This window comes from Leuciscus leuciscus, assembly GCF_965113295.1.
Source record: "Leuciscus leuciscus genome assembly, chromosome: 18".
In the NCBI taxonomy this organism is placed as follows: Eukaryota; Metazoa; Chordata; class Actinopteri; order Cypriniformes; family Leuciscidae; genus Leuciscus; species Leuciscus leuciscus.
Window position 1 is genome coordinate 3,588,509 of NC_138742.1, and position 25,868 is coordinate 3,614,376.

General features: G+C 40.8%; 3 protein-coding genes and 1 long non-coding RNA gene across 9 annotated transcripts in view; 3 read left to right on the top strand and 1 right to left on the bottom strand.

The window, feature by feature from the left end:
* Positions 1 to 25,868, top strand: part of LOC309480895 (E3 ubiquitin-protein ligase TRIM39-like) — a 78,352-nt gene that overhangs the window by 18,370 nt on the left and 34,114 nt on the right. The window lies entirely within an intron of this gene.
* The window catches only part of LOC309480963 (uncharacterized protein), a 76,314-nt gene that overhangs the window by 13,615 nt on the left and 36,831 nt on the right, over positions 1 to 25,868 (top strand). The gene's annotated exons all lie outside the window — the stretch shown is intronic.
* LOC309480904 (E3 ubiquitin-protein ligase TRIM39-like) lies at positions 458 to 24,927 on the top strand. 5 transcript variants are annotated; one of them, XM_082145620.1, is made up of 8 exons: positions 458 to 637; positions 729 to 989; positions 1,116 to 1,672; positions 6,067 to 6,162; positions 13,564 to 13,797; positions 19,014 to 19,164; positions 23,782 to 23,808; positions 23,932 to 24,927. In XM_082145620.1, exons 3-8 carry the CDS (start codon positions 1,118 to 1,120, stop codon positions 24,483 to 24,485), a joined length of 1,617 nt encoding a protein of 538 aa, XP_082001746.1. In that variant the 5' UTR covers positions 458 to 637; positions 729 to 989; positions 1,116 to 1,117; the 3' UTR covers positions 24,486 to 24,927. The 5 variants fall into 5 exon arrangements, with proteins under 5 accessions (XP_082001746.1, XP_082001747.1, XP_082001749.1 ...); XM_082145621.1 differs by having other exon boundaries at positions 458 to 622; positions 950 to 989; XM_082145623.1 differs by lacking the exon at positions 729 to 989.
* Positions 9,252 to 11,505, bottom strand: LOC309481045. Its single transcript, XR_014199871.1, has 2 exons — positions 10,858 to 11,505; positions 9,252 to 9,836 (listed from the first exon to the last, which is right to left on the bottom strand). It is a non-coding gene; the product is annotated as an uncharacterized lncRNA (long non-coding RNA).

Sequence of the window (25,868 nt, forward strand, 5' to 3'; positions counted from 1 at the left end):
ATATGTTTCATCCTCCTGTGAGCTCTTTCCTTAGTGGTTTTGCCAGCGGGTAAAATCAGATTTCCCTCAGACGGACCGCCAAAATAACAGCTGAAATTTAAATGGCTGAGATTCGCGCTTCAGGATCGTGACGTGTGTGTGTGCTCGTAAAGTGGCCAGACAACGGAGAGCATTTTATCTCTATGGGGTTGATTTTAAAAACAACTACCCATCTTTTTTTTTCTTTTTTTATTATTAATTAAATAATAATCATAATTAATTTTTAGCGACCCGAAAGCCTTTATATGTTTTATTGTTTTACCGATCCAGGAAATCAAGGCAAATTGCACTGAATCATATGTTTAGTGTGTGCCTTTTCAAACAAACTTCAATTGTTTAAACAGTGATAACTTGATATTTGCCACTGCTCTCTTCATAAAATTAAGGAACTAAACAAAACTACACACATTCTAAAAGTTTCTTATTTATGATTATGGGTGGAGCTACAGTATATGACATCACTGCATGTGTGTAAAGACTTCTGTGAAAGTGAAACTGAACAGTTGAACTGGAAGTTTCTTCAAACAACACTTCTTTTCCCGAAACCCTGAAATTAACGATCAAATCTGACATTTACTCACAGGTAAGCGATGGAAATGTAAGTTCACTAGTTTAATAGCATGATGCAGTACAAGAACGTTTATAAAATTAAAGTATGTGTTCATGCAACATATATCAGAATCAGGAAGTATTTGAACTGCAGACAGAATAAACAAAGTTCAATGAAAAACATAACTCTATTAAACAGAAATGACACTTGGTGGTTACAGATGTTTATTTAGTAAGTTATTTGCTTGAAAAATTACAGTTCCACTCATTTTCTGTGTTGTTTTTTTATAAATCTCATGATTGTATTAAAATGTTATTGTGAAAACCTATTACATTTGCTGTACTCTGTTTTTCCCCCTAGTTTAGTGTCTGTATTTAGTTTCTTCAGATTTTTTCTACAGGTATTTAACATGCAATATCCATAGCCTAATTTACTCAGTACATATAATTATCAAAATTGCTCTCTTCAGGAATGTAGAAGACATATTGACATTACTTATCTTATTACTACTTACTTTTTTTTTCAGCCATGGCATCCTCCAGTGGTCCATCACTAAATGAGGAGCTCAAGTGCTCCATCTGTCTGGAAGATTTCACTGATCCAGTCACCACTCCATGTGGACACAACTTCTGCAGAACCTGCCTGATCAAGTGCTGGACGGACACACAGACCTGCTTCTGTCCACTCTGTAAAGAAAAATTTGGCAAAAGACCTGATCTCAAGATTAATACAACACTCAGAGAGGTTGTGCAACACTTTAAGGAGAAGCTCAATCTAGGAGAATCTGAGGTGTTCTGTGACTTCTGTGATGAAAGAAAGCAGAAAGCAGTGAAGACCTGCCTGACGTGTCAAAGCTCTTACTGTGACTCTCATCTGGAGCCTCATCGCAGAGTCCCACGTCTAAAGAAACACACACTGATCAACGCTGTGGAAAATCTGGAGGATTATATATGCCAGAAACACGAGAGACCTCTGGAGCTGTTCTGCAGAGATGACCAGACGTGTGTTTGTCTGTTCTGCACTGAAGGAGAACACAGGACTCACAACACTGTTCCTATAGAGGAGGAGAGTCAAGAGAAGAAGGTAGATAGTTACAAACAAAGCACTTTAAACACCCAATGAAATTCAGTTCCCTATCAGTCAGTCACGTTCAACGTTACATCGGACTGAACTGACGTATAGGGATCTCGCCTGAGAGCCCAATCACCATTGAGTGGTAACAGAACAAGCCAATGCACACTGGCGAAAGAGATTTGCATCGCAAGCCACTTCCCGCTTCCAGTTATATAATGCAGTGTGCAAACTCACACATGGACCTCCCCCTCAGGGCGACGAAAGTCACTGCACGGTCCCTTAGGCAGACGAAGTCCACGCTAGTGGTCCAGGAAACATCATCTCTGGCTGAAACTGTCTGAGATGAAGGAAGTCTAAAAAGTTCACTTTCTCAACTCCCCCATCTCCCAGGCCGGCTGCGCTGCCCCACTGCAGGCACGTCTATTGTCCCTCTGGTGCCCCTTACACTGTGTCTGGAAGCCTGGCTAGCGCTTACCAGTCCATCTCGCTGGGTCATTTGCATAATCAGACTCTGCAATGTGATTCAGGTCGCGCCGGCATCCCCCAGATTCAGCAGCGTCTTACCGAGGTTTACCTCAGTGGCAGACAAGAATGCTCTTGTGCTGTGTCTTGGATCTGCGAGTCTTGAATCGGGCTCTTCAGAAGCTTCCGTTCAAGATGCTGACGCAGAAACAGGGGAGAACTGGCCATCGGGAGAACCGGGAGAATTCCCTGTGGCCTGGCAGCCGATTTGGCCTGCTGTCCTGTATTTTTTTATTATTTTTTATTATTGTTGTTGTTACATACTATTGTCTACCGAATGTACTAAAGTGATTGTTTCCCGAATTCGCCTTTCAATAATTAATCTCTAGTAAATCATGAATCGCTGACTGGCAAAGCGATTCGCCTTGAGCGCAACAGTTTCGATCATCAATGCGAGAGACTGAAGGGAGGTGAAGCAGAGAGGCAAAACTACTGACAGTCCCGTTCAGGACTTCAAGTGCAGGCCAGTTTCATCTGTAATTGTAAAATAGGCTATTGTAGTTTTGTCTTTGCTTACTTAGTTAAGAATTAAACTGCTAGCAACTGTTAGCAGTAGCAGCCCATTACTATCATCACTCAAAATACTGTATGCTAAAGGACATCATTATCTATGGTAAAGTTACAGTAGTAATTTAATAGAAAAATATCCACATCGTTTTATTATAGGTTTAGAGCGAGATAGGGCAGACAACAACACAACCCTAGTGAAAATTAACCATTGTTTTACTACAAGTAAAAACCATGTATACTATAGTTAAACCATGGTAACCACAAATGAACCATGATTTTCCTACACTAACCATAGCTTAATCATGGTATTTGTAGTAAAACTCTGGTTTTACAAATGGTAATAAATTGTAATCAATACTATACTTTTACTATCATAAAACCATGGTTAATTTTCGTAAGGAAGAAACATCACTCATGATAATGCAATAACATGTTCAGTATTAGGATTTTTCTATAAATATATTTTCACAATGTAGTTATTATTGTACTTATTTTGACATTTAGGCAATTTAAATAATATAGTTTTGTTAAATCTCAAGTATTTAAGTCATTTTAAGATAAAATAATAACACATGGTCGTAGAGTAATAATTTAAATTGAACTCAAATTAATTTATAGTATGTGCAAACAAATTACAATGAGGTGGTTGTTTTGCAACAAGGTGGAGACATGTTAATGAAAAAGTGAAAGGTACAAGAATTTTTTTTTTTTTTTTAAAGTAAACAAACACACTCAGGGAAAATGAGGTAAATGAAAATTGAAGTGAAGGTGAGAATTTTCAATTATTTTGCACAACCCTACGGATTTAAACCTTTTTTATGTGATGGTGATGGCCATACAAAAATAGGGTTGTCCATGGTTTCAAAATTTTGTTGTGTGTTTATGGGATGGCCTGGATGAGTGTGAGACTTCCCGGCCTGAAATTTTGTCCCAGTCTGCCCCTGCGCAGAAATGCATCCTCGCGTGCTTTCGCCACCAAGTTTGGTTTGCAGCGATCGACCTGAAGGACACATACTTATCTCGATGTATCTCGACGACCGGCTCATTCTGGCCAAAGTTGCGAGATCAGTTAAGCGAACACAAGGACCTGGTGCTCAGGCACCTTAGCCGTTCGGGGCTTCGGGTCAACTGGGAAAAGATCAAACTCTCCCCAATACAGAGAATCTCTTTTCTCAGTATGGAGTTGGACTTGGTTGACATGACAGCATGTCTCACGAATGAGTGCTTACAGTATATGCTGAACTGCTTGAATTTGTTCAGGGGCAGGTAAACAGTTCCACTGAAACAGTGGCTGCTACTATCCACTATAGTCAAGTTCCTGTCCAGGAACATGTCGCATACAGCATCCAAGCCCGTGCTGGAGGCATCTGTTGACACAATCACTTCAGCGAGAGTGCTTTATGCTTTTAAGTGGAGCTCCTTTGTTGATTGGTGTTCTTCTCGCAGGGAAGACCCCCGTAGATGCCCTGCAAGACAGGTTGGAGCGAAGGCTGTCTCCCTCCACTCTGAAAGTGTTTGTTGCCGTAATCGCAGCACATCACAACGCAGTAGAAGGTAAGTCTCACGACTTGGTCATCAGGTTCCTGAGAGGCGCCAGGAGGTTGAATCCTCCTCAGCCACGCCTCATCCCCTCTTGGGAATTCTCTCTGGTCATAACAGTCCTACAGAGAGCACCATTTGAGCCCTTGCAGTCAGTAGAGATCAAGATCCTGTCTCTGAAGACAGTGCTCCTGACTCCGCTCACATCCTTTAAGAGGCTGGGGGCCTGTAGGTATTTTCTGTCAACGAAGCGTGCCTGGAATGCGGGCCGGCCAACTCTCACATCATCCTGAGTCCCTGCCTGGAAACTTGCCCACAGTTCCCACCACTCCTTTCAGAGACCAGGTGGTGGACTTGCAAGCGCTGCCCCTGGAGGAGGCAGGGCCAGCCCTGGCATTGCTGTGTCCTGTTTTTGCCTTGTGTTTGTACGTGGACCACAAGCAGAGCTTCAGAACCTTAGAACAGCTCTTTGTCTGCAATGGAAACAGAATGAAAAGGTTGTCTCCAAACAGAGGCTGGCCCACTGGAAAGTGGAAGACATTGTCTCGGCTTACCAATCCCAAGGTGAGCCATGCCTCCTTGGAGTGAGAGTTCACTCGACTCGTTCACTCAAAGTGTTGCTTCCTCCTAGGCGTGGCGCACGGCACCTCTCTACTAGAAATATGCAGAGCTGCTGGCTGGGCAACACCTAAATGTAGCCGCTTTCTTCCCGTTCTTCCAAACAGGTACTTTGCGGGTAGGTTGGCTCAGTGTCTCGCTTGCTGCACCATTCCCCTCTAAGGATGGGATACGAGTTCCTATTCTGCTCCTCAGGTGAGTTCCCCGACTGTTGAACCCTGGTGTAGTTCCTCCAGCATCCTAGGCAGTCAGATGTGGCGGAGTTATCTGACGCCAGGTCTAGTACTTGTGTGTATGCCCAGTTGGTCAGCCCCCTGTTCTAGACTAGATGCCTATATGTTGTGATTCCCCTCCTAGGTGATCTCATATGTGTATTCTTTCACAGTATGGCTTCCCTGTTTGCGAGCCCGTGTCTTTCACTCGGCATAGTCCACTCTGCAATATTTGTAATGGTATTGACTCCACCCCTTAACAAGGCGGGATCTACAAAAGAAATCTTCCATATGTAGCACTGCCCTAATGGTCATTCTACATGTATAACTCCACATGTTACCTGCCTACGGGCAGGATGTGGTCTCTGTAGCATTCCTTTCTGGTTGGAAGAGGCACGCTTTCCCATTATTATCAAGTAATCTCTCTGTATAGGTTCAGAAGGAACACCAGTGATGGACATTCTCTGTGCAAAGCCCTGTCCTTTCTTCTGCCCCAACAGGTGTAGCGGGATTAGGCGAGTTACTGGGGAAAGTTACTCCATCTCAGCTCCTCAGCAGAAAACGTAATGTCAGAGTTTGCACGCTGCCTTATTTACCCAGAAGCGGGGAGTGGCTTGCAATGCAAATCTCACATTGGCGTGTTCTGTTACCACTCAAAGGTGATTGGGCTCTAATGCGAGATCGCAATACATCTCAGTTCCTTCCTTCAGGGAATGGGGGTTACATTAGTAACCTAGACATTTTCTTTCCTGTGTCTTGACATGTTGTAGAACCTGTCCCTTTTTAGTTAAAAAAACAACAACAGCTAAATCCAACAGTCTTTCATTACATCTGATAAAAGCTGATTTTGTCACTCTCAAAACAGTCAGACATGGACTAAAAGATTCAAAACTATAATTTTGAATTAATTTGATCTTTAAATGGTTTTAAAAAAAAAAGACTTTAAGAAAATGGAAAGCTATATTCAGTGATAAATGTGTCTGTGTTTTTCTCTGAATGTAGAATCAGCTGGTTCAGACACAGACAGACGTTCATCAGATGATCCAGGATAGAATGAAGAAGATTCAAGAGATCAAACACTCAGTAGAACTGAGAAAGGTTTGTGCTTCGATCAACCCGAGTTCATATTCTGATTCATGGTCGTTTCCGATCCTCCTCTCCCATTTTACTTTCTGTTCACTCTCTAACTATCTTAGCAAAAAAATACATTTCAAAAAATGATATGCATCATAATAGTTCAATCTATTTAATAAAAGAGTTTAATTAAATTGTGAGTTCTGCCATCATCTAGTAACCCTTGTGTTGCTCCAAACACTTATGAATTTTTCCCATAAAGCACAAATCTGTTGTATGAGTTCTATTGGAGTTCTTCAACAGCTCGTCCTCAAGAGCAGCATGCAAAACATTTATTTTGTGTTTCACTGAAAATCACAAATTTTTTTGTCAAATGGGTTTTTTATTCAAACAACAAATAGCCTTAAAATAATTACAGGTTCAAGGATTCATTTTCTTATATGCAAAAAAAAAAAAAAACTATAACCAACACCCCATCCCCCGCCTGTTAATATCCAGTGACATTAATACACAGCACTTAAGTCAGTCTACAACACATTGCATTAAGGAGTAACATTCCTATTGAGGTAGCAGATGAAAGGGTCCCATATCTTGTGGAATTGACCAATGTTGCCTTTCCAAAGGTATCTAGTTCGTTCCAGGTGTAGAGTAGACATCAGTTCCTCAAGCCATAATTTAGCACCAGGAGGGTAAACCTTTTTCCAAAACAGTAGTAACTGTTTCTTGGCTGTTATCAGACAATATGTGATAAATTTCTGTTGAGCACTGTTCAACGAATATATATGGTTAGAATGTCCTAATATAATGAGCACTGGGTCTGGTTCCAAGTTTACATTAAGTACATCTGAGAGCAATTTAAAAACCTCACACCAGAATCCCTGTATTTTATGGCAGAAAATAAAACTATGGGCTAAATCAGCATCTTCTGATTTGCACTTATCACAAAGAGGCGAGACATTGGGGAAAATCCTATGTAATTTCTTTTTCGAGAAATGTAATCTATGTAAGACCTTAAATTGAATGAGGCATAATCTTGTATTGACCGATTGTTTATCAATATCCTCTAAACCATTCTGCCAAATCTCTTCAGAGATTCCAATCCCCATCTCTCTTTCCCATTCCTCTCTAATCAAGCTTGTAGAGGGAGAAGTAGTTGTTTGTAACTTTCCATAAATTAAAGATAACTGATTTTTGTTTCCTCTAAACTGAGTGAGACAATCATCACTGATTGAGGGCGGGACCTCATCCAAGGCGACATTATGTGTACGCAAGTAATTCCTTATCTGTAAAAATCGGAAAAAAATATTTTTTGGAAGGTTGTATTTCTGTTGTAGTTGCGTAAAGGAAGCTAACGCCCCATCCAAATAAAGGTCCTTGACTGTGCATATACCCAATTCCTTCCATTGATTAAAGGTTGAATCCAACCTCGAAGGGGGAAATGATGGGTTATTTGCGATCGGGATTAAGAGGGAGAGTGATTTTATATTAAGGTAATCTCTAATCTGTCTCCAAATACGCAGCTGACTTTTTATGACAAAACCATTAACTACAGTTTGGTCTAATATCACTGGGGAAAGCAGCACTGCTCCAAGATCATAGGGATGGCAGTAATCCCGCTCCATCTGAAGCCATTCTGGGGCATTAGCCGACTGTTCCAACCATAGTGCAAAAACTTGTAAGTGAGTGGCCCAGTAATAAATGCGAAAATCCGGAAGGGCCAACCCCCCCTCATGTTGGGTTTACAAAGGTGTGTTTTTTTTTATTCTGTGACCCTTATAGTTCCATAGAAAAGGAAGAACAATCGAATCAAGGTGTTTAAAGAAGGACTTTGGCAAAAGTATTGGAATATTACGAAATAAATATAATATTTGAGGTAGAAATATCATTTTTATCGCATTTATTCTGCCAATTAAGGAGATCGGGAGAGTTTTCCAAAAGTGTATACAGGTTTTTAACTTGGATAGTAAGGGGTTGAAATTAGCTTTGAGGAGTAAATTATATTTGGAAGTAACCACTATTCCTAAATATGTAATTTTTTCCGTGGAAACTTTAGATGGGGAGGAGTGTATTCCCACATGGAAAGAACCTATATAAACATATATGTTTTAATATAGGTTTTGATATAGGTTTTTAATATATGTGACATATATAAAATTGGCCGTTTTCCTATATTATATGTACATATATGCACATATATGCACCTACATGTTCACCTATATATGCTCACCTATATGCACCTATATGTTCACATATATGCACCTATATGTTCACCTATATATGCACCTATATGTTCACCTATATGTTTACCTACTATATATTAGTAAAATTATTAAAATCCATAGCTACTAGGCCTACACTGTAAAAAAAATAAAATAATCCCCTATACAAACGGTAAATCTCTGGCAGCAAAGTTTCCAGACGGATTCCGTTAAATTACAGCAAATAACCATTTCACAAAATTACAGGCAAAAACCGTGAAAATACAGAATTGACTTTACAGTCAACATGTATTAAATTACAGTACATTGCTGTTGATAATGGCTTATTAAACCGTGGAAAAACGGATAAATGATGTCAAATTACATAAAAAAAAAACATTTAACTTTCAAGTTAAACTGTAAATTTAGGGTTTTATAAAGTTATTTTATAATAATGCTGTCTATCTATAGTAATTATCTTTGAATATATAGTTTTTCTGTGTATAATAACTATGAAGTTATGTATAAAAATGCATTAAATACATAAATTCAAATACAAAGTTTGTATATTTACAGTTTTAAGGCATTTCCAATTTCACAACTTTGACCAATCTCTAATTAAGTACTTAATAATAGCAAATGTACAGTCAATTTCTGTTAAATTAATTAAACGTATAAGTACAAAATACCTGCACATTTACAGTATTACTCATTAAACAAACACTGAACATCAAGATATGTGAATGATAGGAAATACAATCTTAGTATATAATTTAGAACATGTAAAAATATCTACATTAAAAGGCAATTGCTGTATGCCTTTATACTCTAATATAACTTATTTTACACATTTACAATTACATTTTATCCAAAGTGACTTAAAAATTAAGAGAGCAATAGAAGCAACAAGTGCAGTGACAAGTCCCAGTTAGTGTAGCACAGTACACAAGTTTATTTATTTATTATTAAAACAAAGATTTAGTATTATTGGGTCAAGTGTTTATGAAAAGATGGATCTTTAGCAGTTTTTTGAAAATGTGTTGAGTTGGGCAGGTCATCCCACCAGCAGGGAACAGTCCAGGGAAAGGTCAGTGAAAGTGGTTTTGTGTCTCTTTGGGATGATGGCACCACAAGGTGCCGTTCACTTGCAGAACACAAGCTTCTGGAGACACATAGATCTGAAGCAGTGAGTTTAGGTCTTGCTGCAGCATCTGGATCAGTTGCAGAGGTTTGACTGATGCTGGAAGGCCTGCCAGGAGAGCATTACAATAGTCCAGATTGGATAGAACAAGAGCTTAGACAAGGAGTTGTGTGGCTCCGATAGGAAGGGCCGGATCTTTCTGGTGTTGTATAAGGCAAATCAGCAGGATCGCATGGTTTGGCTGAAACCATAAGCAGTTCTGTCTTGGCAAGGTTAAATTGAAGGTGAAGGTCATTCATCCAGCAAGAATTTTCCATCAGGTAGGCTGAGATGCGAGCAGCAACCGTCAGATCCTCTGGCTGGAATGAAAGGTAGAGATATGTGTCATTAAGTGATAGGAAAACCCATGTTTCTAAATGACAGAGCCTAGTTACAATACAAAAAAAAAGAAAAAGATAATAGATGGGTGGAATCTAACACAATCGTGGTCTTACTGAAGCAAAACCAAACCTTGTGCAGCTCCAGTGGCCTCACAAGGATCAAATGAATATTCACATGGGAAAATATATAAAACAAATTAAATTTTCTGCCACTTTTAGTGCAATCATATGGAATCAGAAGACTCGGCCATTACAATATTTTAAATTACTTCTTCCCATACCTTGTTTGCCATGATCATTCTGCTTTTTTTTTACAACTCAGTATTACATTTGCACATGTCAGAATATGTTCCACTGGGACAATGCAAAACCTCAACTGACGTGTTGGCAAGCATGCAGCCAGAATATGCAATTTATCATGTGGTGTTCATATTCTAGCCTCATGTGTTTTCCTGTATCATCAACAAGTACAGTATTTACTGAATTCGTTTTCTTTACGGTCTTGATAGCCACGTCAACCCTTATGAAAATTAACTATGGTTAACCAAAAAAAAAACCTTGGTAACGTTAGGCCTATTTGTAGTATAACTGTGGTTATTAAAAATGGTAATAAAATCCGCCAAAAACGTGGTTACTATTTTTTAAGAGAAGAGTTTTCAGCTTCCAGACAGTGTTTAAAAATGTCCCGCCATTTAAGAGATTGATTTACTGACAGATACTATCGCGTATTAACAAAGATTTTATAACATTACACAATTAAACAGACTTTATGTATAACAAGTCTACGAAAGCTTGTTTTAGGTCTTTTGAGGTGTGGGTTCAACTGATCTTTCTTAAAACAGATGGAAAATGTAAAGATGCATGCTACATTTTCAGTGTTTTGCCTCCAGCTCTCGCCAGTTAACTGAACATCATTTAAAATGCTAACGTTAGCTTGAAAACTGTAACGTAAACTTAACACAAATGTAATATAAAATATCGTTCACATGCAGACTCTTACCTCAGCCGGTGATCGGTTGGCATGATGTCCGCTGTGACGAACCAGGCTCACTGAAAAGGGTGCTATTTCCGAAGAATCCAAACCAATGACATTATATAGATCAGTGATCCAAACGGACTGACTGACAACAGGACTCCTGCTCACGGCTGCTCTCGACGAATACGATTGCTTTGAACCACTGTTAATCTCACAATCCACTTCACGAGAGTAGACTGAATTCAAATCTCCCGCTTGCCCTTGATACAGATCCAAAGTCGACTGATCAGCTAACTGTTGTGGGCGGGACTAAACAGCGGAAACGTAATGGCGGCGAATTTGAATCTGCGTCATCGCGTGGGCACACACACACACACACACACACACAAAGCCCTGAATGTGCAACAACGGAGATTTGGAAAAATATTAATAAAATATACATGAAATTATGGGAGAATAAGACAATGAAATAATGATCAAAATGAGCATCTATTTGCAAGACAAGATTAAAAGACTATATGCAATAAAAAAGAATTCAATACAGGTCTACTGTAGCCTATGTAGGGTAGGCTACTGTATGTACAAATACTATTATTTAACCTTAAAAAAAACTCACTTTAACCCCCACATGCTTAATAATCTGTAAGGACAACATATTGAATAGATGCAGATTTCTTCAGTTATACCTTCTTTTGTTTGTTTTCTAATTTCACAGAAAAAAATCTAATTTGAAAACTGACAGACTGTATACCTCACCGTATACATTTATCAACGTAATTGGGAAGCCATAAACCTCACCAGATAGAATAACATAACGGCCATCCCGATCGGTACGCAGGGCTTTTTGTTTAAATGGGACCCCCTTTCGTAATAAGATAGCTACACCCCTAGATTTATGTAAAAAATTAGATTGATAGATCTGTCCTATCCATCCGGATTTTAATTTGTCTTTAGAGTCCACTTTGAGATGAGTTTCCTGCAGAAAGATTATATCTGAGGAGAGAGATTTTAGATGTGATAGTATCTTGCTTCTCTTAACCGGATGGTTTAATCCTTTTACATTCCATGATATAAATTTGAGACCCCTTCTGTTACTTTGAGTTGTCATTATTCTTTACGTGACTGAAAATCAGACTAGTCATCATCACTGCTGGTTTCGTATCTTGCACCATTTTAAACAGGCCCCCACCCCCCATTACCCAAAACTCAAACATTAATCCCGTCATCTGACCGACTACAGAACTCGCGGCGCGACACGGAATTACAAAACAAATTGAATATAATGACAAAGAATATAACCGAGATAGTCAAATAAAACCTAATAAATACCTTCAAAATGGTATCAAACCTTAAACTTCTACACACACACAAAAAAAACTCGTATCAGCACAACTCCGTAATAAAGAGTTCAGGGTGAACATCTCAATGTAAATAACACGACATGAGTCATGTAAACAGTCAATACGTTTTCGTCAGTTACGTTATGTTGATCTTACTTGACTCAGTCCAACAGCATCCCTTAGACTGGTCCTGGAATTTCAAAGTTATGTTCAGCAAACTTGACCGCTTTGTCCGGATCGGTGAAGAAATACTCTTTGCCGTTGTGCGAGACCCTCAGTTTCGCTGGATATTGCAGTCCGTATTTAACTCCGGGCTTATCCTTCAACAACTCCCTCGCACGTTTGAAGAGTGCGCGTCGCTTTACCACAGCAGGCGGATAGTCCGGGAAGATGTTAACTCTTTGGCCTTTAAAGAAAACCTGTTGCATCCTAGCAGCTTTTTGCATTATTTCTTCCATCTCATGGACGTAATGCAAACGCAAAATGAAGGCCCGTGGTGGTTCATCACTTCCAGGACGGGCACGTAGAGCTCGGTGGGCGCGGTCCACGTGCGGGGGTTTGTCTAGTGACAAGGCTTCAGCAAGGAGTTGGGCAACGAAATCTCTTGGTTTAACTCCGAATTCAGCACCCTCTTTAATGTTCAGTATGCGGATGTTTTGTCTTCTGCTGCGGCTCTCGAGGTCTGTGCATTTTTCTGTGAGTTGCTCTACTGTAAGCTTTAGCTTTCCCAAATCTTGTTCCATCTTAACCATCGTGTCTGAAGAGGTGGAAGCATGATTTTCCAGGCTCGTTAATTTCGCAGCATGATCGTCCACCATAACTTTAATCTCCGAAATCGCCGCGTTAGCCTCGTTTTTGAATGTCGATAATTCCCCTCGGATAGTGACAGCGAGCTGCTCGATTTTTGAGTCAATAATTTCCCCAATGTCAGATTTGATTGAAAGAAGTTCCGCGCGAAGAGAGGAGATCGCACTGAGGATAGCTGAATTATCGGACTCTGGAGTGTCTTTCTCAGGCGTTTCTTCCACATTGGCGTTGGAGGATGTCAAGGCCTGGTCTGGAGCTTTTCGAAATTTGTCCGGCATGTTTAGAAAACTGAACCAACTGAATCCTAAAGTCGGCTAGTAGTTTGCAGGGTGCGGGATTGTAATTTTATTAGTGTTAACAATTACTAAAGAGATGTTCTGACGAAGTTGTATAAAAAAATATACGGAGTCGTCGTGAAGCGTGTACTACTCTCTCATGTCGAAACCGGAAGTCAAAATCACACATTTTAAGTGGCATAAGGTTAATTAAAGATTATAGAATTTTCATTTTGAGGTGAACTATCCCTGTAAATAATATGTGAATACGGAATAGATTAACAATTAGAACTGTTCTCATTCATCAGAGAAACACAGATATAGAGAGATCCTCCAGTGTTGAGCTCTTCACTGATCTGATCCGCTCCATTGAGAGATGTCAGTCTGATCTGCTGAAGATGATGGAGGAACAGCAGAAAGCAGCAGAGAAACAGGCTGAAGATCTCATTAAAGAGCTGCATCAGGAAATCACTGAGCTGAAGAGGAGAAACACTGAGCTGGAGCAGCTCTCACACACTAAAGATCATCTCCATCTCATACAGGTCTGTCAACATCTGTCTCAGTCAATATGTACAATATTACAGGACATACAGTCTGTTCTGTAAGGTCCACCCAGTTGACCCAACAATGGTGTATCTGAAGGTTTCCTGTTTGTTGGTCGCAAACAGGAAAAATCACTTGAGTGATTTAATTTCAATTACACTTTTATCTGACCCAATTTTATCTTGACCTTAAATTTAGTGGAGAAGGGCTGTATAAATAGTCCAGGTGATGAGAGGGAGGTGTGCAGATAATCAGTACCAGGCATGGGGTTATGGGAAATGGAGTGAAAATGTGTAATGTTAATATTCGGGAGATGGAGCCCTCTGGTGGCGAGTGGGAGGAACCACAGAGGCTTGATTTGTGACACAGAGGTTATGACTAATAATATTTAATAGGCCAGTAAGTCAGGTAAATCTATAATGCCAATTACATAATAATATTGAATATAATCATTACAAAACATCAAATACTCAGAAATAAAGAGTAAAAGATGCATTCCTGAAATCTGAAATATACAGATCATAATGTATAAAAGACACTCAGCATTTCGGGCTGATCAGACTACAGAATCACCCTGAGCCATTTGCAACATTTCTTTAAATACTTTGAAACAAGAGAAAAAAAACTTCCTCCAAATTGAGGCACGAAACAACAATTGGAATGTGCATTAATCAAGATCCCAGACTTGGGTAGTTTAGACCTTATTGTAGCCTGGTTAAAACCAGACCATTCTCAGTAGTAACTGAGTTATGGTCTGGCAAAGCTTCAATAATAACTCATTTCCAAAGGGGCGTCACCAACGGACGTCGCTCAAATGCCTCTGGGCGCAATTGGATAGACCTAAAACCAATCAGAGCGATCGTCATCGTGTAAAGCCATATGCTGCGTCCCTAAGTTACACTACGCCATAAAAGTATGTATTCTTTTTGTGAAGAAAAGGTATTTACTTTTGAATGTGTAGCAAAAAAGTAGGCAAGCTTTGGGACATACTAATTCCTCATCTTTATCGGATGGATCTGTCGCATGCATCCTGTCACGTAAACTGCCCTGTCAATCATCTTGTCACAGTTAAAATCCTCTATTAAATCTAATTTAATTTCCTACCGTTTCGGAGAGAAATGTAGCAGCACGTTCATCTGCCAGTGGGTCTTTCATGGAGACTGTCCTCATGTGTTTGCAATTTGAATATAATAATGCATTTAAAAGTTGAGTGCGCTTCACCAACGGACATCGCTCAAATGCCTCTGGGCGCAATTGGATAGACCTAAAACCAATCAGAGCGATCGTCATTGTGTAAAGCCCGCCTCAACGTTTCTGATTGGTGCCGCGATTTCGACGGATTAGAAATGTGCTTGAATGAGCTCTTTGCCAGACTACTTGCAGAGCAAATCTAAATTTGCCGGAAGTTGTCTGGGTTTTCCCAGGCTAACCTTATTGAGGACCAAAGGTAATTTGCATGAAAGACCATGGTAAAGGGCTCTAAACTCTCTAACTTTGGTCTATTTCTCTGGACATGCGGCCATTGTTCATTGCCCGCACTGAGATGATACCATCAATGATACCAAACATGAATAAAACTTTACCACTTTTGAATAAAAAGCAATATCAAGTCTGTAAAACTTGTCAAATCTCTGTGAAACACAACAAGCGTATGGGTGAGAACACTCGTTTGAACAACATACACACACCTTTACCTCGTAATGCAACGGAACGGTCTACGGTAGAGGGCTAAATTGGGATTGGGCTCCCGCGGGTCCCAACGCAAATCTCGCAGGAGCGGGCGGTTTTACCTTTGCAGCGGGCGGGAGTGGGCGGTCAAAAAAATACAGCGCGGGTCCCGTAGTCCCGCAATCCCCCGATGTGCCTGAGTTAAAAACTGAGTAAAATCTGAGTTAAAACCTTCCGTGGCGCGGCTCTGCTGCTGACCCAGTGCTTCACGTGTTAGTTGCTTGTTGTTTGTTTTGTGTTTTTATGCGCAGTTTTTATATATAGTTATTTTTATTAACTTAACATGAAGCTTCGCAGTTTTATGGTTTGGATAGCGACATGTCTGGCAGCATTTTATATATTCGCGGCCGGCTCAGGAGTGGATACTTTAAATGGCGTCCTTGTTTACACCAGGGAGGAACTCTTACTACCTCTATCTCGGTCTCGTCCCTGCTGTCTACAGGTGAATTTAACAGAAGATTGTAATGGATTGATTCGGAATCCCAGGGCAAAAGAATGTAAGCGCCCATCTAAAAGAAACGAGGATCGAGAGGTGGGGTACGTCTAAGGCTCAAACGAAGAGGCGTTAAACCTCCCTTACCGGTAATCACCTTGTCTAATGTACGCTTCTTAAGGAATAAAATGGATGAATTGGCAGTGAAAGTCAAGTATGACAGTGACTTTAGGCAAAGTCATGTGTTTTGTTTCACAGAGACTTGGTTAAAGGTTTGATTGCTAACATTATTCTCTCAACGGACATATACATCGATAGTCTAGTGTTATAATTGATTTGCGTTTGGTGCACTGTGGAGTGGGTAAAACGGTTTTTAATGGCTGGCTAACACATATACCATTGACTCGCGCTAGCCTAGCATCGGCTAACTATCCAAATATAAGGACTGGATAATAAAATAAATAAAAATTCTCCACTGATGAATAACAACCAGGCTGACTTAAAAATGAGGTCCGATGTCAAAAATCCCGAACCACCCCTTTAAGTCTCAGCATAGTCCACGGCTTACAGTGTATACACATGCAGTATAGGATTTCTTTGTTTTGTATGAATGTACTGGCAACATCTGTTGTGCATTAGGAAGGACCTCTGTGTTCGAAGGGAGGAAGGGTCTTTCACTCCCTATTCTAAAGCATTGAAGGGCCTTTCTGGTGTGGAGATCTAGACGGAAACTGACCACATATGGACTTGTTATACAATGTATTATATATGGTGTCATGTATGTTCCTATTGACTAAAGCCAAAGACTTCCCTTCATATTCTTACTATATATATTCTATACCCAGGATTTGGGGCTGAGAGCTTCTGCTAATAAAGGCCGGAATGAGGCACTTTGATTGGAGTCTTAATTTCTGACAATATGTTTTTGTGAAAATAATTATGAGAGGGGAGGATCTAAATACTATTATGGGGAGAGAAACTAGGAAACCAATGTATTCTTCACAAGGTGTATCTTTTGCAGAAAATCTGAATGTCTTTTTTAGTAGGTTTGATGGTGGAGCGCGTATTGATTGTGATAGAATATGCCTTAACATTCCTACATATGAGCCTATTATTCTTAAAGAGTATGGAATTGTGGCTAGTCTCGCTTGTATTAAGCCAAATAAAGCACCTGGTCCAGATCGATTAAAGGGTTGAGTGCTAAGGATTGTGCATTTCAATTGACTGGTGTTTTTACACAATTGTTTCAGCTCCTGTTAAATAATAAGGTGGTTCCGTGTTCATGGAAATGATCAAATATTGTTCCGGTACCGAAAATATCTAATGCTACTCAGTTAAATGACTTTAGACCAATAGCTCTTACATCTATTATGGGTAAAGTATGGAAAGATAACTAGGCATATTAGGACTGATGTTAATAAAGATTTAGACCCCCTGCAATTTGCTCATTAGAGAGCTAGGGGCACTGATGACGCCACTTTAACCCGATGCAATTTAGTGTCTGAACATATTCAACAGACACAAATTATGCTAGAATTTTATTTATAGATTTTAGTTCAGCGTTTAATTCAAGATAGATGTTCTTTTACAGAGATTACTTGATTTAGGGGTGAATGGTGCCCTCATCTGGTGGATTAGAGACTTTCTTTTAAATCGTACCACAGGGAACTATATCTCCTTTATTATTCTCATTGTACATAAATTCATTTAAAATTCACAATACATATTTTAGTCTACTTAAATACGTTGACGATTCTTGTTGGCCTTTTGTACAAAGGTGGAATCAAAATAATTAAATTGTATCATAGTTAATTCCCTGCAAAAATGTTGCAAATTGAGTGCACTTGAGATACATTTGCATAAAACTAAGGAATTAGTGATTAGTAGAAACAAATTGCAACCCTTGATACTCAGTGGATACCAGGTAGAAATAGGCAATAGTTTTAAATACTTGGGAACATTCATGGATGTGTTGAGTAATTTGAGTTTTGCTGGAAATGTGGATTATGTTTTTAAAAAGGCAATGCAGAGATTGCATCTTATTCGGAGGCTAAAACACTTTGGCGTGAGCAAGAATATTTTAGAGATGGTCTATAAGAATCTTGTGGAGTGTATTATATCTTTTAATATGACTATGTGGCAAAGCAGAATTTTTTTTAGGGTGGTTAATGTAGCTAGCGCAATTAAGACACAAAGACAACTGAATTATATATTTATTAAAAGATAAACAAAAAGCATTGGTAACACTGACGGTGGAGTTGTGCTCAGGAGTAAAGCGGACGGATTCTTTGGGTCACAATATGACGTCACACTCTGTGCGTATGTTATAAAAAACATAATTTAACATATAAATAATACTTTTTTTTTTTAAATAGCCCACTTAAAGTGTTTATTACAAATAAATGAATAAATGCAAAAAAATTAATAAATGTAAATTAACAAAAATTTGCATTGCATTTACAACCAGCACCCCTTGTCTGTATGTGTTTGTATTGTCCATGTCTCAGGAGATCAAAGTATGTTTGTGTTGGTTTCATTCCTGTGTGTTTGTTTCTTGTCCTTCAGTTCAGTTTAGTCTTAGGGACTGTTTACACGACACCATTTTTAACTAAAAACTTACAACTTTTTGTGCGTTTTGGCCATTCATTTACATGATAAAAGTGTTTGTGGGTGATGAAACGGGTTGCAAAGTACAAGTTTTGATTTATAGAACATTTTATTCCTGAAAACATGGTGAAAAAAATCCTTTTTTTTTTTTTCTGTCTGTTGACAAATGTTCTAATTTATGGAGTGAGAAAAGGAGAAATCCAAAATCCCCTCATTAAAAACCTTTAACTAATTTGCATATTTAAATATGTCGGAAAGGTTTTAATACAGAATATATTAGCAATTTTTAAAGTGATCAATCAACTAGAGGAAGTATGGTGATATCATCCATATCCATACAGAGGTTTTGCCTCAACTGTGTTAGAAAGCTCCTGTGTAAAACATATTGAATTTATTGCTTTAAAAATAATGATCATATTTACCAGTCTTCTCTCTCTCCTGCTATAGATGAGCTCATCCCTGAACACTCGTCCACACACCAAGAACTGGACTGAGATCAGGATTGACTCTGATGTGAATGTGAACTCTCTGTTTATAGCTCTGACTGAACTGAAGAAAACTCTAGATGAGACACTGAATAAAAAACTCACTCAAACTGGTATGTGAATATCAAATACAGTGTATAGATTTTTTTGCTATTAACTTAGAAATAAGGTTTTTCAAGGAATATTATTGGTTGAATAAAAAGTTGGTGATCACCATAATTATTTTATCTCAGTCTGCAAAAGATCACACTGTTTGAGTGCACTTTTTTAGGCTTCAAATTTTCACCAGCCATTCACTGAAAGAAGAAAGTCTCATACACCTAGGATGACTTGAGAGTGAGTAAATTTAAATTTTTGGGTGAACTATCCCTTTAAGTTATGTTGTACAAGTAAAAGACTGCATGCTGCTCAGCACAGCACAATAAGTAAAGGCAAGTCCTCTTAATTTATATAGCGCTTTATAGCGCTAACACGACACCGTTTTAACAAAAAACTCTTAAGTTCTTTCTGCGCAAACTTCAAAAACGCGAACCAGTGAGAACGCCGATGGCGTGCACATGCACATTATAATAAACACTTGTTACTGCACTGGCATTAGCAAAGCTATTACTTATTGAACAAAGCAACATATTATTAGTACATGCAGTTATTCACAACCTATCCATAAGCTCTACTCTTCAATGGAAACGTAACAGAAACTCACATTAATGAACATTAAACATTAATTGATGTTTCCCTTCACTCAAAAACATAAAATAACACTTAATTTCCATATTTGCTCTCCATTTCCAGCCATGTGCAAAGCATGCTGGGAACTAACAATGGTGTCTCTATATAAAACTGCAAAATTTAACTAATTCTCTTAAAATAAATAGGTAGCCTTCTTTCCTTAATTTGATCAGCTTAATCGGTTCCTCAATTCAAGCCTCAAAACTACTCGGTTACTGTCATAACCTCGGTTCCCTGAGAGTAGGGAACGAGTATTGCGTAGCTATATATACGCTATACGCGTAGCTATACGCAGCAAGCACAGTGAGTGTCTGGCTCACTCATTGGCTGTGCTGCGGCAACTGCATATCCAATGGCGTGGGCGGATTACACGTCAGAGCCCACCAAGGGGGTGTGGCCTTAGCCTATATTAGTCCCCGAAAACACCATTTTAGCAGGTTTAAACGACTGAAGCGACAACTTGCCAGGTTACCATAGTGCGGCCGGCTACGCAATACTCGTTCCCTACTCTCAGGGAACAGAGGTTACGATAGTAACCGAGTAGTTCCCTTTAGAGAACGGTCACAGTGGGGACGCCATGTAAAACACCGCACTATAAGTAACTGGTTGTCTACTGCAGCTCAGGACCCCTAAGCTCACAGAAACAAGCCAGAACCCAAGTATATATACTGAACAGACCAGGAACTGTCGGGTCTAGTAATATATATATGTCAGTATCTTAACCAACATAATGCACCAATAAGACCGGACACCGTCGGGTCTATTAGTATGGGGAAATAGAACCGGCCAAAGGTGGGTTTTATAATAAAATGAATATGTGTTTGTGTTTGTGCACAGTGACATAACTCGTAGACAAGACCAGACACCGTCGGGCCTTAATCATACCGAAAGTACCTTCGCCTGTAGGAAAGGTACCTCCATGTTATAGAACTTCATAAATGTGGAAGGCGAGGACCAGCCGGCCGCCGCACAAATATCCTGAATAGGAAACCCAGAGGACCAAGCCCAAGACGAAGCCATGCCTCTCGTCGAATGAGCTCTAATACCTATAGGGCAAACCTGACCCACTGAGGTATATGCCATAGATATGGCATCCACTATCCATCTAGACAGTCTTTGCTTCGTGACTGGATATCCCTTAGATCGGCCACCAAAGCAGACAAAGAGCTGTTCTTATTGTCTAAAAGACGCAGAACGCTCCAAATAGATTTTCAGTGCTCTGACAGGGCAGAGTAGATTAGCCTCCCCATCCTCAGCAGAAGGGGGAAGAGCTAATAATATGATAACCTGTGCTCTAAACAGCGTTGAGAGCACTTTGGGTATATAGCCATGTCTGGGTTTGAGGATGACCCTGGAGTCATCCAATCCAAACTCCAAACAGGAAGGGCTCACAGAGAGGGCTTGCAGATCCCCCACTCGCTTGATAGATGCCAATGCCTGCAGGAGAGCTGTCTTTAGCGAGAGAGGTTTAAGATCAACCAACTGGAGCGTTTCAAAAGGTGGTCTCAAGGCCCCAAGGACCGTGGAGAGGTCCCAAGATGGCACAGATGGAGGTCTGGAGGAGTTCATCCTCCTGGCCCTTTTAGAAACCGTACCACCAGGTTGTTTCTTCCTAATGATTGGCCAGCCACCGGAGCATGATGAGCTGCAATGGCTGCCACATAAACTTTGAGCGTGGACGGGGAACGGCCCGCGTCCAACAACCCTTGTAAGAAGGAGAGTACCACAGATATCTCGCATGACCCTGGTTCAAAGAGTTTTTCCAAGCACCAGCTGGAGAACACTGACCATTTCAGAACATAAAGGCGCCTGGTTAACGGGCCTCAGTGATTGTGTTCAAGACCTTCTCAGGAAGGTCCCTGGGTACCCGATGAGGGGCCAGACATGGAGGGCCCATAAGTAGCATCGCGGATGCCATATCGTCCTGTTGGCCTGTGTGAGGAGGTCTTTCCTCAGCGGAACAGGCCAGGGGACTTTGTCCGTCAACTGAACCAGCTCTGGAAACCACGGCCTGGATTTCCAGAGGGGGGCCACTAGGAGGACTGGGCATCCAGTCTCCCTGACCTGGGGGATCATTGAAACGGGGGGAAACGCATAAAGGGGGCGGCTGGGCCAGAGATGGGCCAGCGCATCCCTGTTCTTTGAGAAGAACACTGCGCAGTGGGTGTTGGTTCTCGAGGCAAAAAAGTGGACTTCGGCCTTGCCGAACACACTCCATATCAGACTTACCGTCTGTGAGTTCAGGGACCACTCGCCTAGGGGAGTGTTGCCCCGTGAGAGCATATCCGCACCGAGATTCTGAATGCCAGGGATATGTGCTGCCCTCAGAGAGCTCAAATTGATCTGTACCCACAAGAGGAGGTCTCTCGCCTTGGTGTACAGGTTTCCCGACCTGACGCCGCCCTGGCGATTTATGTAGGCCACCACCGACGTGTTGTCCATGCGGACTAAGACGTGGTGTCCTTTGAGGTTTGACAGAAACACGTTGAGGGCCACACAAACTGCTTTCATTTCCAGACAGTTGATATGTAAGCTCTGCAGAGGCAGGCTTGCCCTCATGCAGCGCTCCCCAACCTAGGTTGGATGCATCTGTAAAAACCACTTTCCTCCTGTAAACCACCCCCATGGTCACACCCTCGTGGTACCAGTCCTGAGCCTGCCAGGGAATAAGGGTCCGTAAACAACCGTGATTCACCATGATGCGCAGGTTGCCTGACTGCCATGCATGGGTTGGCACACGGCGTTTTTAAACTTCTTTAGAGGTGTGCGCTCGCCTGCCTTGAAAAAAGAAGAGCAGGAGAAGCGGTGTCGCCATCTTGCAGAGAGCTAGCCGCATGCGCAGTCACAGAACAGGCATACTGTCTCAGAGAGAGCAGCCTCCGACATAGAGTGCAGTTATAGCATGGGGGGTTCCTGTAGGCCTCGTGCAGATGGCATCCGCACGTGGCGCATGTAGAGCGAGGCATTTGTAACAACGCTCACGCTCCTTAAGCTGTGTGAACGCGACGGCGAACACACAGTAGCAATTAGCAAAAAATAATGCAAAGGATATAACGTTGGTCACCGGATAGCGACAGCAGAGCGGTGACGGGAAGACGACTTCGGTTGGTGAAGGCGTAGTCCGCTGTAGAAATAAAAGCTTTAGCATAAGTTCTGCCGGGAAGACTCAATTCCTACGTCACCTATTGCCTTCACTTCTATCCAATCATATTCTTATGCTCACTGTATAAAAGCTCGGTACTTACACATGTTTGAGTTCGCAGATACTGAAGCGACGATAACCCCCATCCTCCCCACCACCACCAGGATGGTCCTGTCCATACCTCCCGGGGGGGTCGGCTGCGCCCCTGCCTTCGTCTTCAGGCAGGAATTGCAGATCCGATACCCTCGGATTATGCACTACGGACGGGGCCTACGCCAAATGACTTTGTATATTATCAGCTTGCTGAGCTGTCAATAAATGTACGATTTGTTGAAATAATTCTCCCGAGTCTTTCTGGTAGAACTGCACGCTCTAACCGTGTGATGCTTGATTCGACGGCGAAGGCTTGCAGAGGATTCAGAGACGTGAAGTTGTCGCTGAAGGAGTAAAATCTGCTAAATGCCGTTTTCGGGGACTAATATAGGCTAAGGCCATGCCCCCTTGGCGGGGTCTGACGTGTAATCCGCCCACGCCATTGGATATGCAGTTGCCGCAGCACAGCCAATGAGTGAGCCAGACACTCACTGTGCTAGCTGTGCAGCTGCAAATGCGTTTTACATTTTAGGCTTCAGTAAATCGAGGAAAAGGAGTTTTCCCACTGCGTATAGCTGCGCAATACGAAGTGACCGTTCTCGAAAGGGAACTGCTTAAGTTTCCTTAAAAAATGAGGAAAATGTATCTATTAGTTTTATTAGTGAAATGTTCTCATGCCACTGATGCTGCCAGTAGAGAAACTCACTGTTAACCTGTAATTATTGCTATAAATAATTCATCATTATATTGTCATCTGTGTCCACAGGGTTGAAGTTTGTGCAGAAGTTTGCAGGTACAGTGTGATTGACACCATTTTCTCCAATACACTCACAATACTGTGTTAATCTGTATTATATAATGTACACATGATATATGTTTGTTCTGGAGTTGATTGATAATGTCTGATCTCTCTCAGTGGATGTGACTCTGGATCCTGATACAGCGAATCCATATCTCATCCTGTCTGATGATGGAAAACAAGTCAGTCATGGAGACATTAGGCAGGACGTCCCAGAAAACCCAAAGAGATTTGATGAGGGTTCTTGTGTTCTGGCAAAGCAGGGATTCAGTTCAGCGAGATTTTACTATGAGGTGCAGGTGAAGGGAAAGACTGAGTGGACTTTAGGAGTGATCAGAGAATCCATTAACAGGAAGAAGGAGAGGTTCACACTGAGACCAGAGGATGGATTCTGGACTGTGGCTCTGAGGAATGAGAATCAGTATTTTGCTTGTGAACGTTCACCTGTCTCTTTATCTCTGAGAGTGAACCCTGAGAAGGTTGGTGTGTTTGTGGATTATGAGGAGGGTCTGGTCTCTTTTTATGACGTGGAGTCCAGATTTCATATCTACTCTTTCACTGGTCAGACTATCACGGACAAACTCTATCCATTTTTCAGACCAGGCCGTAATGATAAAGGTAAAAACTCAAGCCCACTGATCATCACTCCTGTCTCACCTTTAATGGATTAGAACAGGGGTTCTCAACCTTTTGCAAGCTGGGCCCCCCCCCCAAAGCAGGTTCATTGCAGTTGGGGCCCCACCTCCTTGCCTTCTCTGGCAAAATACGACACCTCTCCTGACTTACTGACTTATATCCTGCACAAGGTGAGCGTTATTTTAGAACGCATCACCTTAAATGCCGTGACACGAAACCCCACATGGAAGAACGGCATCATGTTTACAACTTTGACAATGAGCGCTCATCAGGATATACGCCGGTCTGTTTTAGGGACATCGACTTTTCACACTAAACATGACGCGGAACCAAACGAACTTTAAATGATTGCCTGCTTGTGTATTTTTACAAACTATAAATGTATTGTTTTGTTAGTATACTTATGTGTATTTAAAAGTCTGAAACCTAAAATATTCTTTATGTGGTTGAAAACACTGAATAGTTGTGATATATGAGAGTGCTGAGCGCGTCTCTCTCTGGCTCAGCGCCAACTAACGCGCGAATGCAGATTTGAATTTAGAAGTTGATGCGATCTGAACGTTCTAATCAGTGTGATCAATCGTACACGTCCAATGGTTAACTAGTGATCACATGTGGTGATGATGCTTCTTACGTTCGTTTTGGAGAACCAGATGGCAAATATTTCAACCGACAGCTGACGAGCTGAGGCATTTAAGTGACACCGAAATGAGGCACCGAAATCTGCGTTTTGATTCGGTCCGGTTACATACCGGTTACTTGAGAACCACTGGATTAGAATATGTAAATGAAACCAAAAAAGATTTTGCACTAAACCACAATCAAGTACATTTGACCAGAACACTTTATAATAATACAGTAATAAAGCACTTAAGTCATTTACAAACTAGTTAATTAACAGTTTATAAACAGTAGTTTGTACAGTGTGTGAGTCACTCGAATCACTTTAGATTTTTTTATTTTTTTATTTTATATTTATTTCATAGTTCTCAGTTTAGATTTGGTCACAGAAAAAGTTATTCATTTAATGCTTTAATCCAGCCTTTATTGGATATTAATTACATTAGTATTTTATGTTAAAATGTTTACAAATACACACACTCACAGACACACACACTCACTCTCTCTCTCACTCACACACACACACACACACACACGCACACACACACTGACACACACACACACACGCACACACGCACGCACGCACGCACACACACACACACACACACACACACACACTATTCAATAGTAGGACTGAAAAAGGTTGGACTGTAATAGGTGATGGTTTATTTCTAGCTTTTCTCTATGGGGTGTCGATCAGAACACACTGGATTTGATCAGTTCCATGCAAAGGAGATTTATTTTTGACAGTCTTTGGCTGTACACCACAGCAGTACACAGGCTTTACAGCTTAATAA